The sequence below is a fragment of the Chamaea fasciata genome, unplaced genomic scaffold (genome assembly GCF_029207755.1).
Source record: "Chamaea fasciata isolate MVZ Bird 193981 ecotype frontalis unplaced genomic scaffold, bChaFas1.0.hap1 SCAF_1, whole genome shotgun sequence".
Classification (NCBI taxonomy): Eukaryota; Metazoa; Chordata; class Aves; order Passeriformes; family Sylviidae; genus Chamaea; species Chamaea fasciata.
The window spans coordinates 150,718,646-150,738,828 of NW_027094086.1; the positions used below are offsets into that span (position 1 = coordinate 150,718,646).

The following is a 20,183-nucleotide window of genomic DNA, read 5'->3' on the forward strand; positions in this document are numbered from 1 at the left end:
CAGGGCAGTGAGGACGCTATTTATTCTGTAAAGGTTATTTATTCTGTTATTTATTCATTGTATTTATTCGGCAAAGGTTATTTATGATGCTATTTATTCTCGTTATGTATTCTGGAAAGCCCCTTCCTCCTCCCCGAGCCGCGTTTAAAGAGGTGGGCAAGCGAATTTCCACTCCCATTTTTTACCTTGAGGGGAAAACACCAGAGGGAATCGAGACGCTATTTCCAGGATTAAAACTCACAGCCTACCACTTACAGGCAATTACACTTCCCAGAGGGGGAAAGCATGAGTTAAGAGTTGGATTTTTTTTTTTTTTTTTTTTTTTTTTTTAACATTCATCGTTTTAAACGCTGCAAGGGGGAAACTCGGTCACGCCATGTCTAGGAGCGAGGAGAGCCCCCTTCCCCTCATTGGCACCACTCCCTTTCCCGCCCCCCTCCCATCCCGGCAAAGTATGACTTAAGAGTTGGATTTATTTTTCACGCTGTTATTATTATTATTACTTAAACATTCATAATTCCAAACGCGGCACGGGAGGAGGCGGATCACGCGCCCCTCGCGGCACCGCCCCCCCCCGGCCCCTCACGCAGAGGGCGGGAAAGCGCGGCGGGCAGGGCGGGCAGGGGGCGGGGCCTGGCGCGGCCATTGGGGCCGGGCGGGTAATGGCGGCCGGGGGCGGCGGCGCCGCCTGGCGGCGGGGCGGGGGGGGCAGCGGGGGCTGAGGGGGGCGCGCCGTGAGGGGACAAAGCGCTGGAGCCGCCAGGTAAAAGCCCGGGGGAAGGGAGCCGTGGGGAGGGATGGGGAGCGGCTGGAGGGAGGAGGGGATGGGCCGCGCTGACGGCGCCGAGCCCGGCTTGCGTGTTGGCGGCAGGAACCGCTTCCCCTCAGAGCGAGTTTCCCCCGCCGCCGGGGTCGGGGCTGAGGCGGAGCCGCCCCGCTGTAATTGAACCCCCGGGTGAGGAGGGAGGGACGGAGGGAGGGACCGCGGGGGCTCCTTCTGTGCTTTGTGTCCAGGTGGCGAGGCCGAGGGGCGGCCATGGGGGTGCAGGACCGGCCCCAGTGCTTCTTCGAGATAGAGATCAACAGGGAGCCAGGTAAGGCTGCGTTGGGGGCTTTTAAATCACGCTTTTGCCTGCGTAATGGGCCCAAGCCGCTAGCAGCGAGTTTGGCCATTGATGCGTTATTTCTGAGTTACTTTTTAATAACTTCGGATGTTTTTCTGGATTGCTGGGTGCTCCTTATTCTCCCTTGAGATCTGTTTTTATTTGCATACATGAATATAAAAGCTTGGCAGGGCTGAAAAGCGCTGTTCAGAAGGTAAAAAAAGCCGTCTGGTGATCTATTTTACCTTTTGTATTATACCTTTGTTATGCCACTTCTATAAACTGTAGAAAATCGGGGCAGGCTGTGAGGAGACTGGATATTTACTCCTATAAGTATTTTTAATGATACAGTAATTAAAATTGGGAAAGAACTTTAGGAGGTCATCTGGGCTAAATCTTTACTTGTCCTGAATGTAAAGGAAGAACTGGGCATTCAGTCATAGAAGCACAAAACACTTCACATGCTGGCCTGTTAAAAAACCCCCAATAATTAAAAGAAATCCCTCTTTTAACTCAGATTTTCCCCTATACAGGTGTAATGCCCAGAAGCGGTAGGCTGTGAGTTTTAATGCTGAACAGCCGCTTGGTTCCCTCTTGTGTTTTCCCCCTCCCTTGTAAAGATGGGAGTGGAGATTTTCTCACTCATCTCTTTGAACACGCATTTATCGATGCATATTAGTTGTCTCACACATACTCCGTGCTTTATCTTGCTACCACTTGTCTCTGGAAAAAATGAATGTATGTGATGGCTTCATTACGCTTTCACTTTCATTTTCTGCTTCAATGTTTCTCCTAAAACCTTTGAATTACGAGCTTGTGTCTCAGAGATTCCAAATTTCAGCCTCGTTCAGATGCAACTGAAGCACTTTAAGTGTTTTATTTCCACCACGATTTCAGAAGAGAGGTTCTGTTCTAACTTCAGAGACCTGATAGGGCATATCTATAAATCTGTGGCTGTTGTAACTCCTGTCTGAGCTATTTTGATTGACACTGTGTTTTCTGAATACTTCCGACGAGGAGATAAGTGGTGATGTGAATGGAGTTTTGACATGTTCCGTTGCTTTAATTTCGGGTGGAATTTACTATGGAATGAGACAACTGAAACTGTTTCAGGTAGGGTGGGTTTCCAGTGAGGAATGGTAGTTTGATGGGATCGATTTAGAGCAAAGACAATTCATTCTCAATCTCATTTGCTGTTAATCTTTTTAGGTTTAGTGTGGTTTTTTTGTTTTTGTTGTTGTTGTTCTGACTGCATCTGAAGGATCTCTCCCTGCGCTGTTTCCTCTGCTCTCCCTGCACAGGTTGCTGCTCCCATTTCATAATCTCTCCTCCTGCCTCGTCCCCCTCCTCAGCCTTGAGCTGTACATCTCCAGTGAAAGTGGATTACCTTGTTTTCCCCCAAAAACCTCTTTGGGTTTGGTGACTGATAGAGCTGTCAGGGAGGAATTGCAGCCTTGCTGTTCTTGCTGGTGCAGAGCTTGGGTTACCTGGAGCAGACCCAGGGCTTTGGCTCTGTTTGTGTCTGCCTGCATTTATTTTTCCTTTTTGAAAGTAACAGGAATCTCCCAGCTCCACATCAGACTTGGAGCCCTGCTGGTTTCATTGCACCTGACTCATGGCTTGGATTTTTTTATTGGTTTTATTTTTTTTTTTTTTCAGGAAAAAATGCCAGTTTGTATAATGTTGGTGTTGGGACTTGCGTGCTGTCTGGGCACGCTGTTTATTCATTCACCCTGCAGCTCCGTCTCGGGATTTAAGGATATATTTAAAAAGCTTAAACGTTGCTCTCTTAGCTCTAAGATGACCTTCACAAGCTGAATCAAGTGGTAAATCAGTGCTTCCAGATGACACCAAGCACTAACTCTGAGAGATGGGCTCACCTGCTGGCACTAGTGAGGTATTCACTTGAACTTTGAAGCTGCCAGCAGATTTCCAAATGAAGGTTTTGCTCATTTTGACTTCAATAAATAAGCTGTGATACACTTATTCAATTTCAGGAGATGTGGGGAGCAGAACAGCCCTGCATTTTGTTGCCAGCCAAGAAAAAAAGGCTTTGCGCCCAGCCTTGTGTGCATGAAAAAGCTGAACCAACATCTCCACAAGATGCAGAGAGAAGGGGACGTGCCTCTTGCAGCACTGGCAGCATCTTTTTGCCTGCAGAACACAAAACTGTGTCATTTTTCACACCCTAGGTTGCTGCCAGTCCAAAAACGTTCCCCCCACGCAGCTGCCAAATCTTGGCTTTGCTTGCCCAGCCGGGGTGTGCCAGGATACCTGTAGCAATTAAAAGTCAGATCAGTTTTTACTCTTAATAAGATCCCTTGGAAAATGCAGAAGTGAGTATCTCTGCTTTGGCTGTGCTTCCAGGAGCTTTATTACAGCTTTTGTGTCCATATTTTATTACAGCTACGGAATCTTGGACTAAAACTCTGTGCCAGCTTGTATTGCCTCTTGCAGTGGGGCAAACTTGGTTGGCTTGGTGGTTTTTAAAAGCTAAATTTAGTCTGCTTTTAAATAAGTTGCCTGTTAAGCATTTTTTTTTTTAATGATGAATGCAGGTTGTGGCTCATAATTTTTAAAGGGCAAATGGAAGACAAATCAGGAAGAAGCATTTATTTTGCTGCTGGCACAAACTTTGCTTCTCCCTTCTTTTGGGCCCCCCTACCAGTGGATTTGGGCACATTAGACTGTGCACACAGGATTAAACTGCTTACAGTATTCCAGGAATTTTGGGATGGCAGCAGATGCCTATTTAAATAATTCTGTCTTTTCTCTGTGAGGCAAAATCTGTGTGAGGCTGCAGCCTTTCAGGTACCGTGATAATTGGAACAGATGTCCCACCAGGATGTCACAGATGCAGTTGGCTGCTGTAGCAGTTCCTGTGGCCATCCAAGATCTTTTTCCCACATCTCCCCTCCTCACCCCACCCCCTGACTGGCTTCATCCATCATAAAGTTTGGTAAATTTACTCAGGTCTGCCTTGTTTCATTTTTATTCATAGAATAATTTATCAAATCTTTTTTATTCTTCTTCTTATTTTTTTTTTTTTCCTCCTGTCTTCTGTTTGACCCCTGGCTCATGGATTTGTTCCACTTCAGTTTCTTTCATTCCTGGGGTGTGGCCCTTCCCATAACAGCCAGCCTGGTGTTTCCTTACTTCTCTCGTCACTGTAGCCTGAAGTTTGGTGTATTTTGGGATTTTAGTAACTATTATTTTTGTGAAATGAGCTCCGCTGCAATAATCACTCTACTGTGCCTCCAGTAACAGACCCAGTGATGCCTTGTGGGGTTTTTGTTACCTTCCCTAAAGACAGAAACTGTTCTCAACTAGCTCCACATTAACTTTTAATCATTATAAGGGAAAAACGTTGTATATTTGTATGGCAGAAAATAGAATCCAGAACTTTGGCTGTCCCTGAAGCCATTGGCAACCACTGTGTGTGGGACAGCAGGAGCCGGGGGGATCCCAGATGGAGAAAACCCGTCTCAGGGATGGTAAGATGGAGATTGGAAAGGAAGTGATTCAATCAAAATTTTATTCAGAATAATCATGTGGAATTGTTTTCAGCACAGGATGAAATACCTTCAGGTCTCACCTTGAGGTGTGGAACAAGTTGGATCAGTAAATGAAAGAAAAACTGCTCAGCCTCCTCTGCCAGGAGAAGGCTAAGTGCTGCCTCTCACTTCATATCCACAGGGAATGTTTGGTGTGTGCAGGACTGAAATAAGTTTGGTTTTGTGGAAACCAAGGAAGAAGGGAATGGAGGGAACTTCAGGTGGTGTTTGTGGAGGAATGGGCTGAGAGAGCTGAGGAGAGAAGTTTATGGAGGTTTTCCTTGCAAAGAGAGCAGGTGGGGCAGGGAGGTGTTAACAAAGTGTTCATCTGTCAGGGCTGCAGATCCCTGCTCAGGGGAACTGGGGCATCCATCCTTGAAACTCGTGTTTTAAATAAAATCCATTCTTGTCCCATGCTGAGGTTTTATTTCCTTGAAAACTGTGGCTACATTTCTCCTTTGAAGCAGTTTTGGGTTTTTTTTTTGTTTTTAAATTCATGTGCCTTAGCGTTCACAGATTTGAGGATAAACAAATGAATAAAATTCAAATGGGGCCCTTTTAGTGAGCTGTTATTTAAACTCGTATGGAAATCTGTCTGAGCCTTTGGGGCCTTGGCAGCTGTCCTGGGCTGTGCATCATTGTCTCACTGCTTGTAATCCCTCCTTTCTCCTTCAGCAGGATATTCCTGCTGATGGGCTGGGGAAAAATGCCTCTTGTTGGGTTTACTCGAAGAAATTGAGAAAAGATAAAATCCAGTAGATACAGCTTTGAAAAACCGGGTTTGTTTTGGGAGTGCGGAGCTGAGCTTGATGCCTGTGTGGTCCAAATGTAATAAAATGTAGCAAAAACGGTTCATGTCACTTAGAAAATAACTTGAATCAATATGTGTTTGGCTCCCAAGGGTTTTTTCCAAAAAGTTAAGATGCTAAATGGGAGGATTTACCTTTGAAACAATAAACATTTGATATCAATTATTATTTTAATAAACTTTGCTAGCAGGAGCCCTTATTTCAGTGTTGCATTGATATTCCTACCCTGAGTTTCTTCCACCTAATTTGTATCAAGTACTAGTCTTTCCTCAGCTAGAAAATTGTTGAGGAGTTAAAAAACAAAAGACAGAAACCCCTCATCTTTTGCTTTGAAGACAGAGTTCTGAAATTGGGTTATTTTTGGTCATTTTGCCTTCTTCTTGTTGTAGTTGGTACAGCTCATTAGCTGCAGAGAGCACTTCATCAAATTTCCAAACAGCTGAGATTTTAAATAGGCATCACTTGCTGTATGTAATGTACATATTTCTTTCACCATTTACTCTGATTATTTAAAAAAAATAAGTTCAAAGCCTGCTTACACATCATACTTTATCAAATTATTGTTTTATAAGTAATAGACATATGTAATCCCAGCAATTTTTACTTTAGCCTGGAATTGAGGTGTCTGTGCAGGCTCATTTCTTTATTAAAGCCAACTGAAGTCTCTGGGTGGGTTTGTGAGCAGCTTTTGCCTACTTGACTGGGGTTTGTTTAGTGATTTTTGTTTGTTTATTTAATTTGCTGTTCAAATATTATGGTTAGTCACAGGCAGCTTGTTCCCTCAGCAGATCACTTAACCTTTGCATCGGGGAAATGAAGCTGAAGAAAGCTTTGGAAATTCTCTGCAGTGAAGGTGGATCATTTCAGAGAAGAGGTGTCTAAATCTGGGGAAATAAGTAGCATCTCAAATGCTTTTTTTATCTGTGTTATATCAGCACACACCTCAGCTCCAAGCTTAAAATGAGATTTTTCTTTTTTTGTGAGGGATGAGGCAAGAGAAAGATTTTTAACTTCTAATCATCCATACTTTTATTTTTTTTTCTCTTTTTTTATTAGCAGCTGTTCTTTCATGCATCTTTGACCAAGGTGTGAAAATGGCTTTGATCTTTCTCTGGCACATTTCATTGCCTGTTTGTCAGTGGAAAACACAACCTCTCAGTGCTAATGGTATTCGTGCAGTTGCAGTAAAATGCAGCCCGTAACCCAGCAGATGGATCCACAGTGTGTGGTTTGTATCTCAGGAGCAGACAGCAGCTTTTTCTGTGGCTGGATGGAGCTGGGTGAGCAGTGCTCCAGGTTTTATGGAGGAGACAGCCCTTACCTTAGAATCTGTAATCTTTGGATGTTGGATACACGTACATTACATTTTGTAGGATTAAAGGGCACAAAAAGACCAGGCTGGATGGGGGCATGAAGTAACCTGATCTAGTGGGAAGTGTTCCTGCTTATGGAACTGGATGATTTAAGGTCCCTTCCAGCACGAATCATTCTGTGATTTTGTGAGCACCTGGCAGAGTTTGTTATTGACAAAGCCCTGGTGAAGAAATACTGCTGAAGCTGATCCCTTAGTTCTGGATGTCTCTTTCCATCTTCTGCCTTGTCATCTGCAAGAACATAAGAGAGTTCTTGCAGTGGTACACCAACCACAGTGGTGGTGTCTGCTGCTTCAGGTGCTAAATGTGGTGGGTTTGTAAGTAGGGCTTGCAGCAAAATCCTTCTACAATTTATGCCTCAGGGTGCAAGTCCCTTCTGGAGCCTGCAGGGACTTGGCACCTTGGTGAAGCAGCAGCTGGGCTGGAGAGCAGCATGGGGGTAGTGACAGCTTTTTCCCTGGAAAGTGTCCTGTGTTATTTCACACAGTGAATGCAGGAGGAATCTTCTCCTGCACAGACAGAAAGAGTTGGGGCTGTTCAGCCTGGAAAAGAGAAGGCTCCAGGGAGACATTTGAGTCTCTTCCAGGACCTAGAGGGGCCCCAAGAGATCTGGATTGGGGCATGGAGCAATGGGACAAGGGGGAGTGGGGTTAGGCTGAAGGAGGATGGGTTTATATGAGATATCAGGTGGAAATTTCTCTCTTTGAGGGTGCTGGGGCCCTGGCACAAGCTCCCAGAGGAGCTGTGGCTGCCCCTGGATCCCTGGAAGTGTCCAAGGCCAGGTTGGACTTGGAGCAACCTGGGCTAGTGGAAGGTGTCCCTGCATGTGACAGCAGAGCTGGAACTGGATGATTTTTGAAGTCCCTTCCAACTCAAACCATTCTGGGACTCTCTCCCATGATTCTGTGAAATCTGGACATGGCTCTCTGAAGCACTCAGGCACTGCTCTGTTGGTGCTTTTGCAGCAGAGGAATGGGGTTTGTGTTCTCCTGAATTCCTGGGCTATAATGAAAATCGATAACTCTCATACTAAACTGTCTTCTCTGTTGTGTTCCTTGTAGGAATCTTCAGCCCTCACAGCTTAGAATGATTTCTTCACTTGCAAATAGTGGGAGTTACAGAACTGCTGTTTGATGAGGGATCTTTGAATATTCCCTATTTCTTCATTACCCATTTCCTTTGGATTTTCCTGCTGTAGTGATGAATACTTAGAGAACATTCTTCCTGCAGTTAATGGGATACAGACCTTTCAACAGCTCAAGGCATCTTAAATTTTTATCTAAGATTATCATGTCCTGGTGCTATCATTTTATTTCTTCCTTTCTGAACCAGCAATTCACCATCTTATAATTGTATAGATTTGGACAGCACCTTAAAATTGAGCCTCTTAGGAGCCTCTCAAATTCTTTTTTTTTGTGACTAAGAATTGAATGAAATACATTTGAACTTTCAATTTTCTTTTTCTTTAAAGGGAAGAAAAGAGTAGTTACTTTTTAAAATGATGAGGTCTTACCAGTGTGCACCACTAGAGTGTAGTGCTCATTGACAGATTATTACTGTTCTCTTTGTAATCCTGCCCAACAGTGAGGCTCCTGTGGATTATTTTACAACCTGCAGAGACACCAATTTTTTTCTTTATTAATTACGTATTTTTAAAGATTTCATACATTTGGGAGCAGTTTGTTGTGGGTTTTTTTTTTTTAGTACTATACATCCCAGTATCTTGGAAAATAAAAAAATGTAAATCAGTTTTAAAACAGTTTCTTTATATTCAACCACTTTTCAGCAGTACTTTAATAGTTTTGGAAGGTACATAGCACAACTGTCAGCAGCAGCAAAAAGAAAATATTTGGTTATAGTACCTGGCAAGTGGAGCACTTGTCCTGCCTGCCTTTCATCTTCCCTGCTTGGTTTATCTGGGTTTTTTTTAAACTAAAGGATTTTAGGCCAAGAGTGCCAATGCAGCTGTAATCCTCAGCACAATATGGAGCTAAGCCAGTTGGATTTTGTAGGTAATGATCACAGGGAAAACTGTGGAAATGTAATTATTAGTGTATTTGTATAAACACAGTAATTGGGGAGGGAATTGCTCCAGCTCTCTGAGGAGCTGTATTTATGGGAAATCATTTTCAGAATGGAAAAGATCTGACATGATTAAACTATTTTAGTAAATCAGCTTGGCTTTCCAGGTTCTAATCATAGTGGAATCTCTAGGACTTCTGATAAATTGAATGGAATGATATTACTTAATGTCCTTCTTTTTTTTACAATTATGTTATTTTTCTTTCTTGCTGTGTGTTTTAATATATGCATACTTAAGGTGTTTTCTTATTCTGCTTGTTAAAATAACCTTCTCTCAGAAAATTACATTTTTACAATGTACAGATTGATTTATATGCAGATTTTTTTATTCCAACCAGTTCTAAAACTCTCATTATTTTTTTTATTCTTATTATTTTCTAGTTGGTCGAATTATGTTTCAGCTCTTCTCAGACATTTGTCCCAAGACTTGTAAAAACTTCCTTTGCTTGTGCTCAGGTATGTGGCTGATATTTCAGATTTTTACTGTTGTTTACAATGATTATTTGATTATACAAGTACAAACCACAGCTGCGTGCAGGGCCTGTGCCCACCTGAGGAGGTGAATTATAATGGAGAGGGGATGCTGTCCCATTCTGGACCAGATAATCTGCATGAAGCCATCATCAAGCCAGGGTGTTTTTGGCAGGTGGAGGAGGACAGGGTGATTCTGGAGTTGCTGTCAGAAATAGATTTGGCCCCTGGAAAGGTCTTTTCTGCCCAGACAGGGAGAGGCTCCTGCTTTTAAATTCCAGCAGCTGGACTTGCAGATGCTGCTCACCTATGGAATAAGCACAGCCCCATCTGTTGTGGTGCTTTGTCAGGAGCTGATTCCCTTCTGGTCTCCAACGGGCACCACTTGGCACCAGATTCCGAGTGGGTCACATTGAGCTGCCAGTCCAGGTGTCAGCAGGGCAGCTGCTTCTCCTCTGCCATCCCGTTTCCAAGGGATTTGCAGTGCATGGAAGGAGCTCCTTAGGCAAGAAGGGTGTGAGGAGATGGGGCTCAAAGACAACGATTTTTCTTTCCCAGACAAAATTCCTGCATGTCTAGAGCAGGAAGAACAAGGCAGGTATTTGGCCTGAAACAAAAGAGAAGCTGAGCTCATGGGCAGTGTCCTGGTTGTGGTGGAAAAGTGTCTGAGCTCAGGGAGGCGCTGCAGCTCTTGCCAGGGGAACAACTGCTGTGTCCTTTACCTGACTGGGAAAGGACTGGCAGTACTCTAAAGGGGAAAAGAAAAGGGACTGTGACTTCTGGCCAAAGTTCCCATCTAAGTGTACCAGCTCAGGTGCCATCCCATTCTCTAAGGGGATTTTCCACAGCCCTGAGGAACATCCTGAAATGTGACCAAACATGCAGACAGATATTCCATGGTGTTGTTTGATGAGAGGTTTTCAGTGCTGCAGCAAAGAGGGGCATGTTTTGGGGAGGAGTGTGCCCATCTCTGTAATAAATAGCTTTGCTTGCATAACTCATCTGGAAAACAAAAATGGGGGAGGAGGAGGAGGAGGCATGGATTGGGATTATGGGTGTGGAGAGCCAGGTAAATAACTTTTATCCCATGAGTGAAGGATGATGAACAGCAATGCCCTGAGTGGCTTTTGTGCCACAAACTGCTCTTTGCCCTCATCCTGGCAGTGATGGGCGTGGAATGGCAAAATTGGGATGATTGGGCTGTCAGTTAATTTGGGGTGGCAGAGTAATAAATTGCAGCTGGGGAGTGTTGGCTCTGGGTAATGAGTGTACCTGCATTTCTGAGAGTGCAGAATATCTGGTGAAATATCCTCTAACCCAGTGCCAAGTCCCTATTCCATAACCAGTGACGGGATGAAACTGAACATTGGGTTATTTATCCTGTTGATTGGTGTTTCAGTACACAGCATCTCCTGGACATGTGGATAATGTGGGATTTTTACTCTTAATTTTTGCCACATTCTTCTGCTTCTGGGAAGCTCAAGTCAGTGTCTCTTGGCCAGTATAAATCCCTCATGAACCTACTGTAGAACCTCAGCCCTGCAGTCATTTTGGCCTCATCCACAAGCCCAGGGCAGCTTCTCCTCTGAATTTTGGAAGAAATGCTGATGAAACTTGAGTTTCTGGGACCATTAACTCAAAAATCCCCAGTCCACCTGATCTGCAGCTGGTGTAAAGGGGTGGCCTGACACTGTGCATGGATTGGTGAAGGTGTGGAAGCTTGGGGGAGCTCAATGCCACTTTTCCAAGTGTGGATCACATTGAGACTTGAGTTAAAACCTGTTTTCCTGCTTTTCTTCTGGGAATCATCTGGCACAGTTTGAAGAGGATACTGGGACCTGCACATGAGTGTAGCTGTACCCACAGAACATAACCCACCATTATCCTGAACTCTCATTTTTTTAATAAATTATCCTGACTAGATTTACACATTCCTTCTTGGGCAGGGGGAGGAAATTTTTTAAAGAAACAATTTCATTTTCACCTCAGAGTCCCCTTGTAAAGATCCCCCTTCTGGATGGTGAAAAGGCATCAGGTAGGACTGTGTTATCTTTTAGTTATGGCTCCCACGTCCATTAGAACTAGGGAGGGAAAGCCTTTGGAATTTGGTCAGTGACAATCTGTAGATTCTTTTTGTTTCACCTTCTTGCAGGTGAAAAAGGAATTGGCAAAACAACGGGAAAGAAGCTGTGCTACAAAGGCACCACATTCCACCGTGTGGTTAAAAACTTCATGATTCAGGGTGGGGACTTCAGCGAAGGTAAAATGGCCTTTTTAAAACTGCCGGGTTTAAAATGGAACAGAAACGTTATCATTGATGTGTTCCTGATATAGAACTTCAGAGAATACCATGAAAGTATTAAAATGCCATAAAAATATACTTCATTTACTGGGAAGTAGAGCACAGATCACCCATTTCCTTGTTAAATTTTTAAAGTTCTAAAATGTTTCAACTGATGTAATATTTGTTTAGAAAAGTGTGTTAAAAACTCCTCACTGGAGGATTTTATCATATCCCATCTTATTAAAACAATTCAAATCCAAACTCGAGTCTTAACTGCTTTTCACTTCTATGACTGGAGTAGAGGCAACACTGATGATATTCTGTTGGTACAGGAATGTAACTGTTCGAATAAGTTTAAAATTAATAATAAAGCATTGAATGACCTAGAAATGTTTTAAAAGTCTCCAGAAGAAGTTTTCCAGGATTTTTTATTCCTTTCTTGAAATACCTGTCCTTACCAAAATATTTGTTTTCAGTGTGTCCTGCAATCCTGGGCCTGATGAAATGAGCCTCACATATCCTATTTTGAGAGTCAGGTGCTGGTGGAATGTTATGCAGAGCTTTTGTATAAATGAAACCAAAAGTTTTAATTGCCGCTTTTTAATGTGTAGGTAATGGAAAAGGAGGTGAATCTATTTATGGTGGCTATTTTAAAGGTAAGAGCAAATATGTCTTTGCAGATTCTTTGTTCAGTTCTGAGATAAACAAGTCTTGATTCCCAAACTACTTAATGAAAACAGGTCCACTCATAGATCACCTTTTGCATGAAACTAATGTTGCATGAGAATTCCTTTTATATGCATGACTTTCAGATAATTTTTTTTTGTTAATATTTAACTTAAATTGACAATAATTAAGGCTAACATAATTGGTTAAACATGACTTTCAGCATGGAGGCTAGGCAACTTTATTCATGAATAAACTCCTATCTTCCTGCCTAAAACTGTCAACATATTCTTTTGTTTATAGAGAATGTGGTCTTTTGCAAAATGAAAAGGTAAGAGAAAAAAGCTCAGTAACACAAATTCAAACTCTGTTCCCTTGTCCCCTCCCTAGTAAATATATAGACAACTGCTAAGTCCCTTTGTAGATGGATATCTGTGTTGCTTGGAGAAATGAAGAGTTCTGTGTCTAACCTTTCTGAGGGTTAATGACTTATTCTGAGAGAGAATCTCCATAATTCCAGCTCTAAACAGTGATTTCTTTTTTTGTTAATGTCCCTTTTCCTCCCCTTCCCTGCTCAAGGTTTGTATGCTCAGGGTTAATTTCTGACTTTATTTATATGCTACACAAGTCGTTTTCCTTGCAAAGAATTGGTAAATAAATGTGCAATTACCTCTTCTAAAAATCTGTTGGAAGGAAACTGGTGAGTTTATAAATTGCTTGTTTAAAGACATGCAATTATTTCTTGAAAAAAAACAGGTGGTTACTGTGATACTCAAGTGTTAAGTGAATATATTTATTTACAGCCTCTGGTTCTGTGTATATTGCAAGTAGCTCTGGTTAGATGCATGAAATTAAGTTTCTCTTAAAAAGAGATGTAGTTTGATGTGGAAGTATTAAAGTTTTTAGTCAAGGAAAGGCTTGAACAAATCCATTTACTAAGAAGTTACTCAGGGTTTGTTTCTCACAGTGAGTGCTAAATATGCAGGATTGTGTTTTGATGTGTGATCTAAAAATTAATAGCTTTGTACATTCAAATTAGTATTTTTATCCTTGGAAATGGCCTTGAGAAGGTCTGGTTTTCTATTCTGCTGTAAAACCAGAACTCCTCTTTAATTCACATGCAATATGAAATGCATGTTCAGTTTAGTCTTAATTGTTTTTATGCTTAGATTCAGATGTAGAGAGGTTTTTTTTTATTTTATACTTTGAGATTTCTGGTTTTGGTTGGAGAGGTGGCATCTTCTAGTGTGCCATAGCAAGGAAATAAATGGCTTTTTCTCCTGATCATTCCACCTGGAGTGTAAATAACAATATAATGTATGTTAATGCTCGGTTTAGGATGTCAGTAATTCTACCAACCTTGTTCTTATCCAAATAATTCAGGATTTAAATCCATAATCAAATGTATATTGAAGACACTCATAATGACTTGAATTGTTTATGTTTATTGAAGTCACTCATAAGGACTTGAATTGTTTTTAATTGGAAATGTTTGCACTATGTCTGCACCATTTTCTTTAAGAAACAAAGCTTTGTCTCAACTGTAATTTGAGTTGAAGAGACTTGTTTAAACCTGATTGTTGTTTTTCCTCCAACCTGTTCCCCTTTCTCTAGCAGCAGCAGAATTTCTCCTTAGAGCATCCGTAACTTACTAAGAATACAACCTGCCTCCCTTGCCAGGGAAAAATCTGACAAACATATTTTTTCTTCAAACAGATGAAAACTTTATTCTCAAACATGACAGAGCGTTCCTTTTGTCAATGGCAAACCGAGGGAAACATACCAATGGTTCCCAATTTTTCATGTGAGTAGATGTGATCCCACACTGGAGCTTTTCTTACACAGAGAAGCGCTGTTCATGAGAAAGATGGTATTGCTAAATTCTCCATATCCATTGATTGCTAAATTATCCATTATCCAGATCCTGGCTAGGACTCAGTGGCACCTGCAGGAGGAAATGTTAGAGGTCACTATTTCCTTGTGGCATTCATTTGGATTAAAGCTGATTGCTCCATGGATGTTCCTCCTTTGTGGCTTTTTTTTTTTTTTTTCTCTAAAAATATGGTTTATGGTCAGTTCTCAGTGGCCAGAAAAAAAGATTCTTTGCCTTTGTGTATGCACAAATCTCATCAGATTATCTGCAAATGGCCTTGATGAGGATTGTATTCAAGGGGGAGTGAGATCTAGAGGTGGTTTGGATGGGTTTGCTCTTGAAAAAATGATGATTTATTATTTCCTTTTGAGGGGGGTGTTTTGTTTGTTGTTTTTTCAGGAGGAGAATGAGTGGGGCTTTTGTTTATTTTGTTTATTTGTTTATTTTTTATTTGATTATGGTGATTACTATTATTACTTTTTTAAGTGCTTGTTTCTGACATGCTTTTTTAGTACATATTCTGCATAATTCTGTTAACTTGTGCATGTACCAACACTGTGTAAAATTATGTGCTGATAACCAGATTTTTTCCTTAATTACCTTTAAAAAATACCATTCTAGTAACCACATTCTGTTAAATTATAGAAATTACAGAAAACACATTTACATTTACTCATAAATAAAACACTCAGGTCTGATAATTGAGGGTTTCCTGGTCAAAGCAGGTGTATTTTAGGTTAAGTATCGGTATTTTTAAGCTTGCAAACTCTGATGTGATTATTCCTCTTGTTAACTCCCTTTTCAAAATTGCCTCCTGTTAATGTTTAACAGTTTGTATTTGGAAAGAGCAGGTTGATAATTCAAGTCTAGAAATACTTTTTGAAGCAACACTGGGGTTTCAAAAGTAAATTTTAGCATAGTTACTTAACTAGAAAAAGTCTTCTTTTCTTTGCCATCTTTCTTGGGGGATAAGAATGAATGGCGCTTCCCTGTCTTCAGTAAAGGAGTAAATTGTCCTCAAGAATTTTGGTTTTTGTTTTTTTTTCCTTTGCCTGAAAAAGATCTTCAGTATGATATGATGTAGTTCGGATAAGAAACATTTTTAGGTCTTTTCCCTAAAAAATGTCCTAAAAATGGAAGATGCATAGAAACCTAAAAGAAAGTCTTTTACAGTTACGACTGTAAGAGAAATAAAATTGTTTCAAAAGCTTGTTTTGTGTTCCCTTCAAAGGAAATCTTAGATGTTGTGCTTCATTATAATAAATCTGAAAGGATATGTGTGCACATTAATATGGAAAACAGTTTATATAAATAAAACTCCATGGCTTAATAAGCTCTCTGTAGGCATTTGTTCATTATTTTTCACTTGATGACTTGCTTTTGGGTTCTCTTGCCTTAATTTTCCATTTTTAAGCTTATCTGAACATTAAACGTGAAAACCTAATGATGTCACATCAGTCAAGCAGCTGTCATTTGAGGGCTCTAAAGTTTCTTTTCTCTCCTGCATTTGATTCCAAAGTCATCTTCTTTCCCTGATCCTTGGTAGGCTCAGCTTGTTCAATCAGATTTAAACACTTTGTCTCTCCCCACACACCAAAACAACCCGAGGTTGTGTTGGATACTAAATTATAATTAATACAGGACAATAAATGAAGACTATTTATAAAGCACTTTCATCAAATACAGAAGTATTTTGAAAGGTGCAGATTCCTTGAAAAATTCTGGGTTTTTTTTCATAGAACCACTCTAAGGAGAAGTGTGAGTTCAGTGGGAATTGAGGAAGAGACCTAAAATCTTCCACATGAGCTGGATTCACCTGAGAAATCCAGAGCTGGTTTAAGCTCCTGGGGTGTCCTCTGTGGCCTTCAGGGTGAGGATGTTCTGGAGCTCTTGCCTTACCTGCCTGCCTGTTCAGATTTTTGGGGTATCTTTAATGTCTGAAAAGGCACCAGCCTGCCCTGGAGCCAGGGAAGACAATCAGGATTCCAAGTGGGAAAATCAGCTCCTAGGGGTTTTATCTAAAGGCAGTTTCTGTCTTCACATTAAAATGCAATTTATTAAAGCAGTTAGTCTTGCTGGGTGGCATTTGTCTGATTACATTAGGGAATATACAGTGCATCTATAGAGCTTTCCTTTAAGAAAATATTTTCTTCCTTTACACTTTAAGCTGAAATTAAAATGGGGGGTTTTTTATACTCCCAGTAATGCTCAGTTTCTCTCTAGTTTATCCTTAGAGAAAATACTCTTCAAATGTTTAACCTGAAAAGTGTGTGATAGGCAATCCTCAGGGGTAGCCTTCTGATATTTTTTTAAGTATTTGTATCTATTTAATGTCATTGATTAAATGTATAGAAAGGGGTATGTTCATCTGAGCTTCTTTAGAGCTCTGCATTTGTTTTCAGGGATGAGAACACTGTATCTTGTACACATCTAATGTAGCAGATGAGGAGTGCAAATAAAAGAGTTTCTTTTATATTACAGTTTGTCCCAGTAGGGCTAAAATAATTGCAAGGATCCTTGCTATTAACAGTATTGTTAATTCATCAGAATTCCTTGCTAACCACATAAAAGTTTTATTTGGAGTAAGGAGTCTTCACAGGAGGTAATCAGGCACCCGCAAACCAGGCACAACAAGACTCTGCAATACCTTAGAGTTGTTAAAAATTGGTTTAAAGTGGTCAGTTTCACTTGAAATAGAATCTCCAGAGTCGCCTTAATGTAAACAGGCATCTGACCCATCCTTAAAAATCATCAGCTTTCCTGGATTAGTCAGGAATTTCTCTGGCATGAAAGAGCTTGGGGGATTTATGGACAGCAGTGAGAACTGGGCATGGAAAAGGTAGTGGAGGTGATGTTAGGAGGCTTCAGGGAAAGGCATGGGCTGAAATGGAAGCTCTGGTGGAGAGTGGCACAGTGCAGAGGTGTGAAGAGTCACAAGTGTATCTGTAGTATCAGAAGTGCTGGCTTTAATGCTTGTAGACTAATTCTCCCTCCCTTTTTTTTTTTTTTTTTTCCCCTTCACTTGAGTAGGAGCAACAGTTGGGTGGGAAGGAGAACGTGTAGCTGAGGGAGGATTGTGAGTTCCGTGCACGTGTGCTGTAAATAGGCCAAGTCTGCTCTCATGTGCCTGAGAAACATTTCCTGCTCTGGAGGAACACAGCGTTTTGCAGTCCAGCAGAAAGGATCCAGAGAGAATCCCTTTAGATTTGTGAAATTCTGCAGTTCCAGTTCTCCTTACCCAAAGGCTTGGAGCAGTTCATTGCAGGCTTGTGTTGAAGAAAGCTGTAAGGGCACCAGGTTAGAAACTGGCTCTTTGTTTTTGGGGAGCCTCACTCTGATTTTTTTAATTTTTTTTTTTGTGAATAACTTCCTGCAGAACCCTCAGTGATTTTGCAAGTGTTCTAAGGCCATCTGGGGATGTTAATCTGTAAGTGTCCTGTTTCCATGTGGGTGCTGAGGTGCAGAATCCCTAGGATGGGGCAGAGATTGGCAGGAACCCCTCCAGAATTTTTTCTTTTTCTCTAACTCTGGTTGCTGCTTCGATTTGCTGCTGCCAACATCAGCAGTAGTTACTGAGGGAGCACATCTAGAGCTCTTCACAGACAGAGCTGAGCTCTTCAGGGCCCTGATATCCAGGGCCGTTCCTGAACATTCCAGCTCAGTGCCTGGATTCCTTTGGGTGATAGTCTGGAGCCATGTGCTCCCTTCTCAGTGCAGCTCATCTGGGAATATCTTGTCTCTTCAGAGCCATTCCATCATTCCTGTGGCCATCCCCACCTGCCAGGAAGGAAATTCACCGCACAAAATAGTGAAAATGAGGGAATAAAGTCACATTAATGACACTCCTGACCCTCCCAGGGGCTCAGCTCTGTTTCCCCTCTCACACCAAATCTGCCAAGCTACATTTGTAACAAACCACAAGTGCCCCTGGGAAGGAAGAGTAAAGCAACAATAGGGAACAAAACAAAGTAACCTCTTGGTTAAAAGAGGGAAGTTTTGTGTAATAATTCTTTTATTGCCTCATCCAGCTGTGGAGTTTGCTGAGGAATAAGCCCTTAGTGCAACCTAAAGAGGAGTCCTGGATTCTGTTCCTTATCAGTTCAAATGCTTGGAGTTCTTGCCTCTGTTCCACCGCTATTTAAAACTTGACTCTGATTTCCTATTACTGACAGATTTATTTTTTCTTTCCTTATTGAGGGTGTTGTTGGTTTAATGTGTCTCTCAAGTTCAGCTTTCTTGCTCAGAACTAAATAGGATTTTTTGTTTTAAAAATGTTTTAACGTGTGGTACCATGCCCAGTTCATAAATTGAAACAAAGGGACCGCTTTGATCTGCTAAATGAAGGATAAAATAATTTGGGAGAACTCTTATTTTGATTTTACAAATTATTTCTGGATGTTACCAGCTCATTAAAAGTAGTTCATATCTTTTTAGTGTCCCAAACCAGGTATTTTTGTAATTAACAGTTAATATTTTTTTTTTTTTTTTTTTTTTTTTTTTTTGTGGTGAGTGAAATACCTTTGAGCTAATTATTGAACAGTTGACTAATACAAAAATGAAAAAATGTCAAATGGAAGGGGCTGATGTTGCATTATCTTTGAGCATTATTGGTACATGTGCACTTCTCACACAAGCAAGTCCCATTGGCTCGATCAAAAGCTGATGGAAAAATGAAGACATTCCCAGGATGCTTTCATGTTTAATCAGTAACAAAAATATCATTTCAGTGCTTGACTATGCAGAGATAATTAATCACTGATAGTTTATTGGGGGGGGGGGCGGGAGGTGCTGTGGATAAGCTCATCTGATAATCCAATTTTTAAACATTGCTGCTGCTCAGAATTATACCAGAGGACAAATCCAGTACCAGCTGCTGCAGCTGTTTAGGCTTTTTTGCAGCTGCAATGTGGTTTTTGTTCTAAAATTCTGAACAGAAGCAATCAATGCACATATTTTAGAGAAAACACCGATTTTCCTTAGTTGTAGAAAAGCTTCATAGTAGGAGGAGGATGGCAGCTGATTATGAAATGTCTGAAGTTGTGAATTTCCTGGCTGTGCACGTTTCCTTTGTGAATCCAAACATTTGTGTGCCAGCCGGGGAAGTTTCTGCTTAGGGATGGATTCAGCAGAACCTTTGAACCCCTGTGGAACTGCAAGCACGTGAATAAACCCACAGAAATTGGTTCTTCATCTGCTTCAAGTTGGGCATTTTTTTGTTGGATTGAGACTTAGAGGGGAGTGGGGGCATTCTCTTTCTAACTGTTTGTTTTTGCAGTAGCTTTGCAAGCAGGTTTTGTCTTGAGTTTTGTTTTTTGTTTTTAAGGAGAACTTTAGTTTTCAAAGTACCTTGTATTCTAAAGAAAATTTAGAGCCCTCTTTTAGGCATCCTTTTTCTGCATACAACTTGATTAATATTAATTTTAAACTTGTATTTAATAAAAACATAGACTCAGTTTTGTCTGAAAATGTATTACAATTTATTTCTGCCATTTTTGTGTAAAATTTACAGAAACAGTGTTACATCGTGCGCTCCAAAGGTAATGTCTCATTCCTCTAAGGCTGTGTCCTTTCCTTTTCTTTTCTGTTTTTATCTTTCTTGTTTTTCTGATCATATTGTTATGTGCATTGAACCCTTTGTTAGGCCTGAGGTTGTTTGGGGAGGGTGGGTGAGAAGGTGCTTTTATCAAAAAGATGATATTTTTCTCTTCAGGAGTATCTTAAGCCAATTTAAACTTGAGTGAAGCAAGGTATTTGTCCTTCTGTAAATAACTTGCATAACAGTGTCTATTAAAAGGCAGATTTTGAATGGTTTAAATGATGAGAGCTCTATATAAAAATGTTCTAACAAAATATTATTTTGGGGGATGAACTCATCATGACTTTGGGTTTCCATAGTGCCAAGACAGGAGTTAGGTTTACTCCTGGTTAAGTTCTGAAGCCAAAGCAAATATCCAAAGATTGATGCAGA

General features: G+C 41.0%; 1 protein-coding gene across 7 annotated transcripts in view; it reads left to right on the forward strand.

Annotated features, from left to right (window-relative positions):
* The first annotated feature begins 726 nt into the window (after positions 1-726).
* The window catches only part of NKTR (natural killer cell triggering receptor), a 34,708-nt gene continuing 15,251 nt past the window's right edge, over positions 727-20,183 (forward strand). For 3 of the 7 annotated variants that reach the window (XM_066201816.1, XM_066201833.1, XM_066201841.1), the window contains exons 1-5: positions 970-1,094; positions 9,303-9,377; positions 11,545-11,652; positions 12,288-12,332; positions 14,059-14,146. In XM_066201816.1, coding sequence (XP_066057913.1) covers positions 1,037-1,094; positions 9,303-9,377; positions 11,545-11,652; positions 12,288-12,332; positions 14,059-14,146 — 374 coding nt within the window. In that variant the 5' untranslated portion in view covers positions 970-1,036. Of the gene's footprint in view, positions 764-969; positions 1,095-9,302; positions 9,378-11,544; positions 11,653-12,287; positions 12,333-12,645; positions 12,674-14,058; positions 14,147-20,183 lie in introns of those variants that run through there. The other 4 variants (XM_066201807.1, XM_066201825.1, XM_066201798.1 and 1 more) reach the window with 3 other exon arrangements.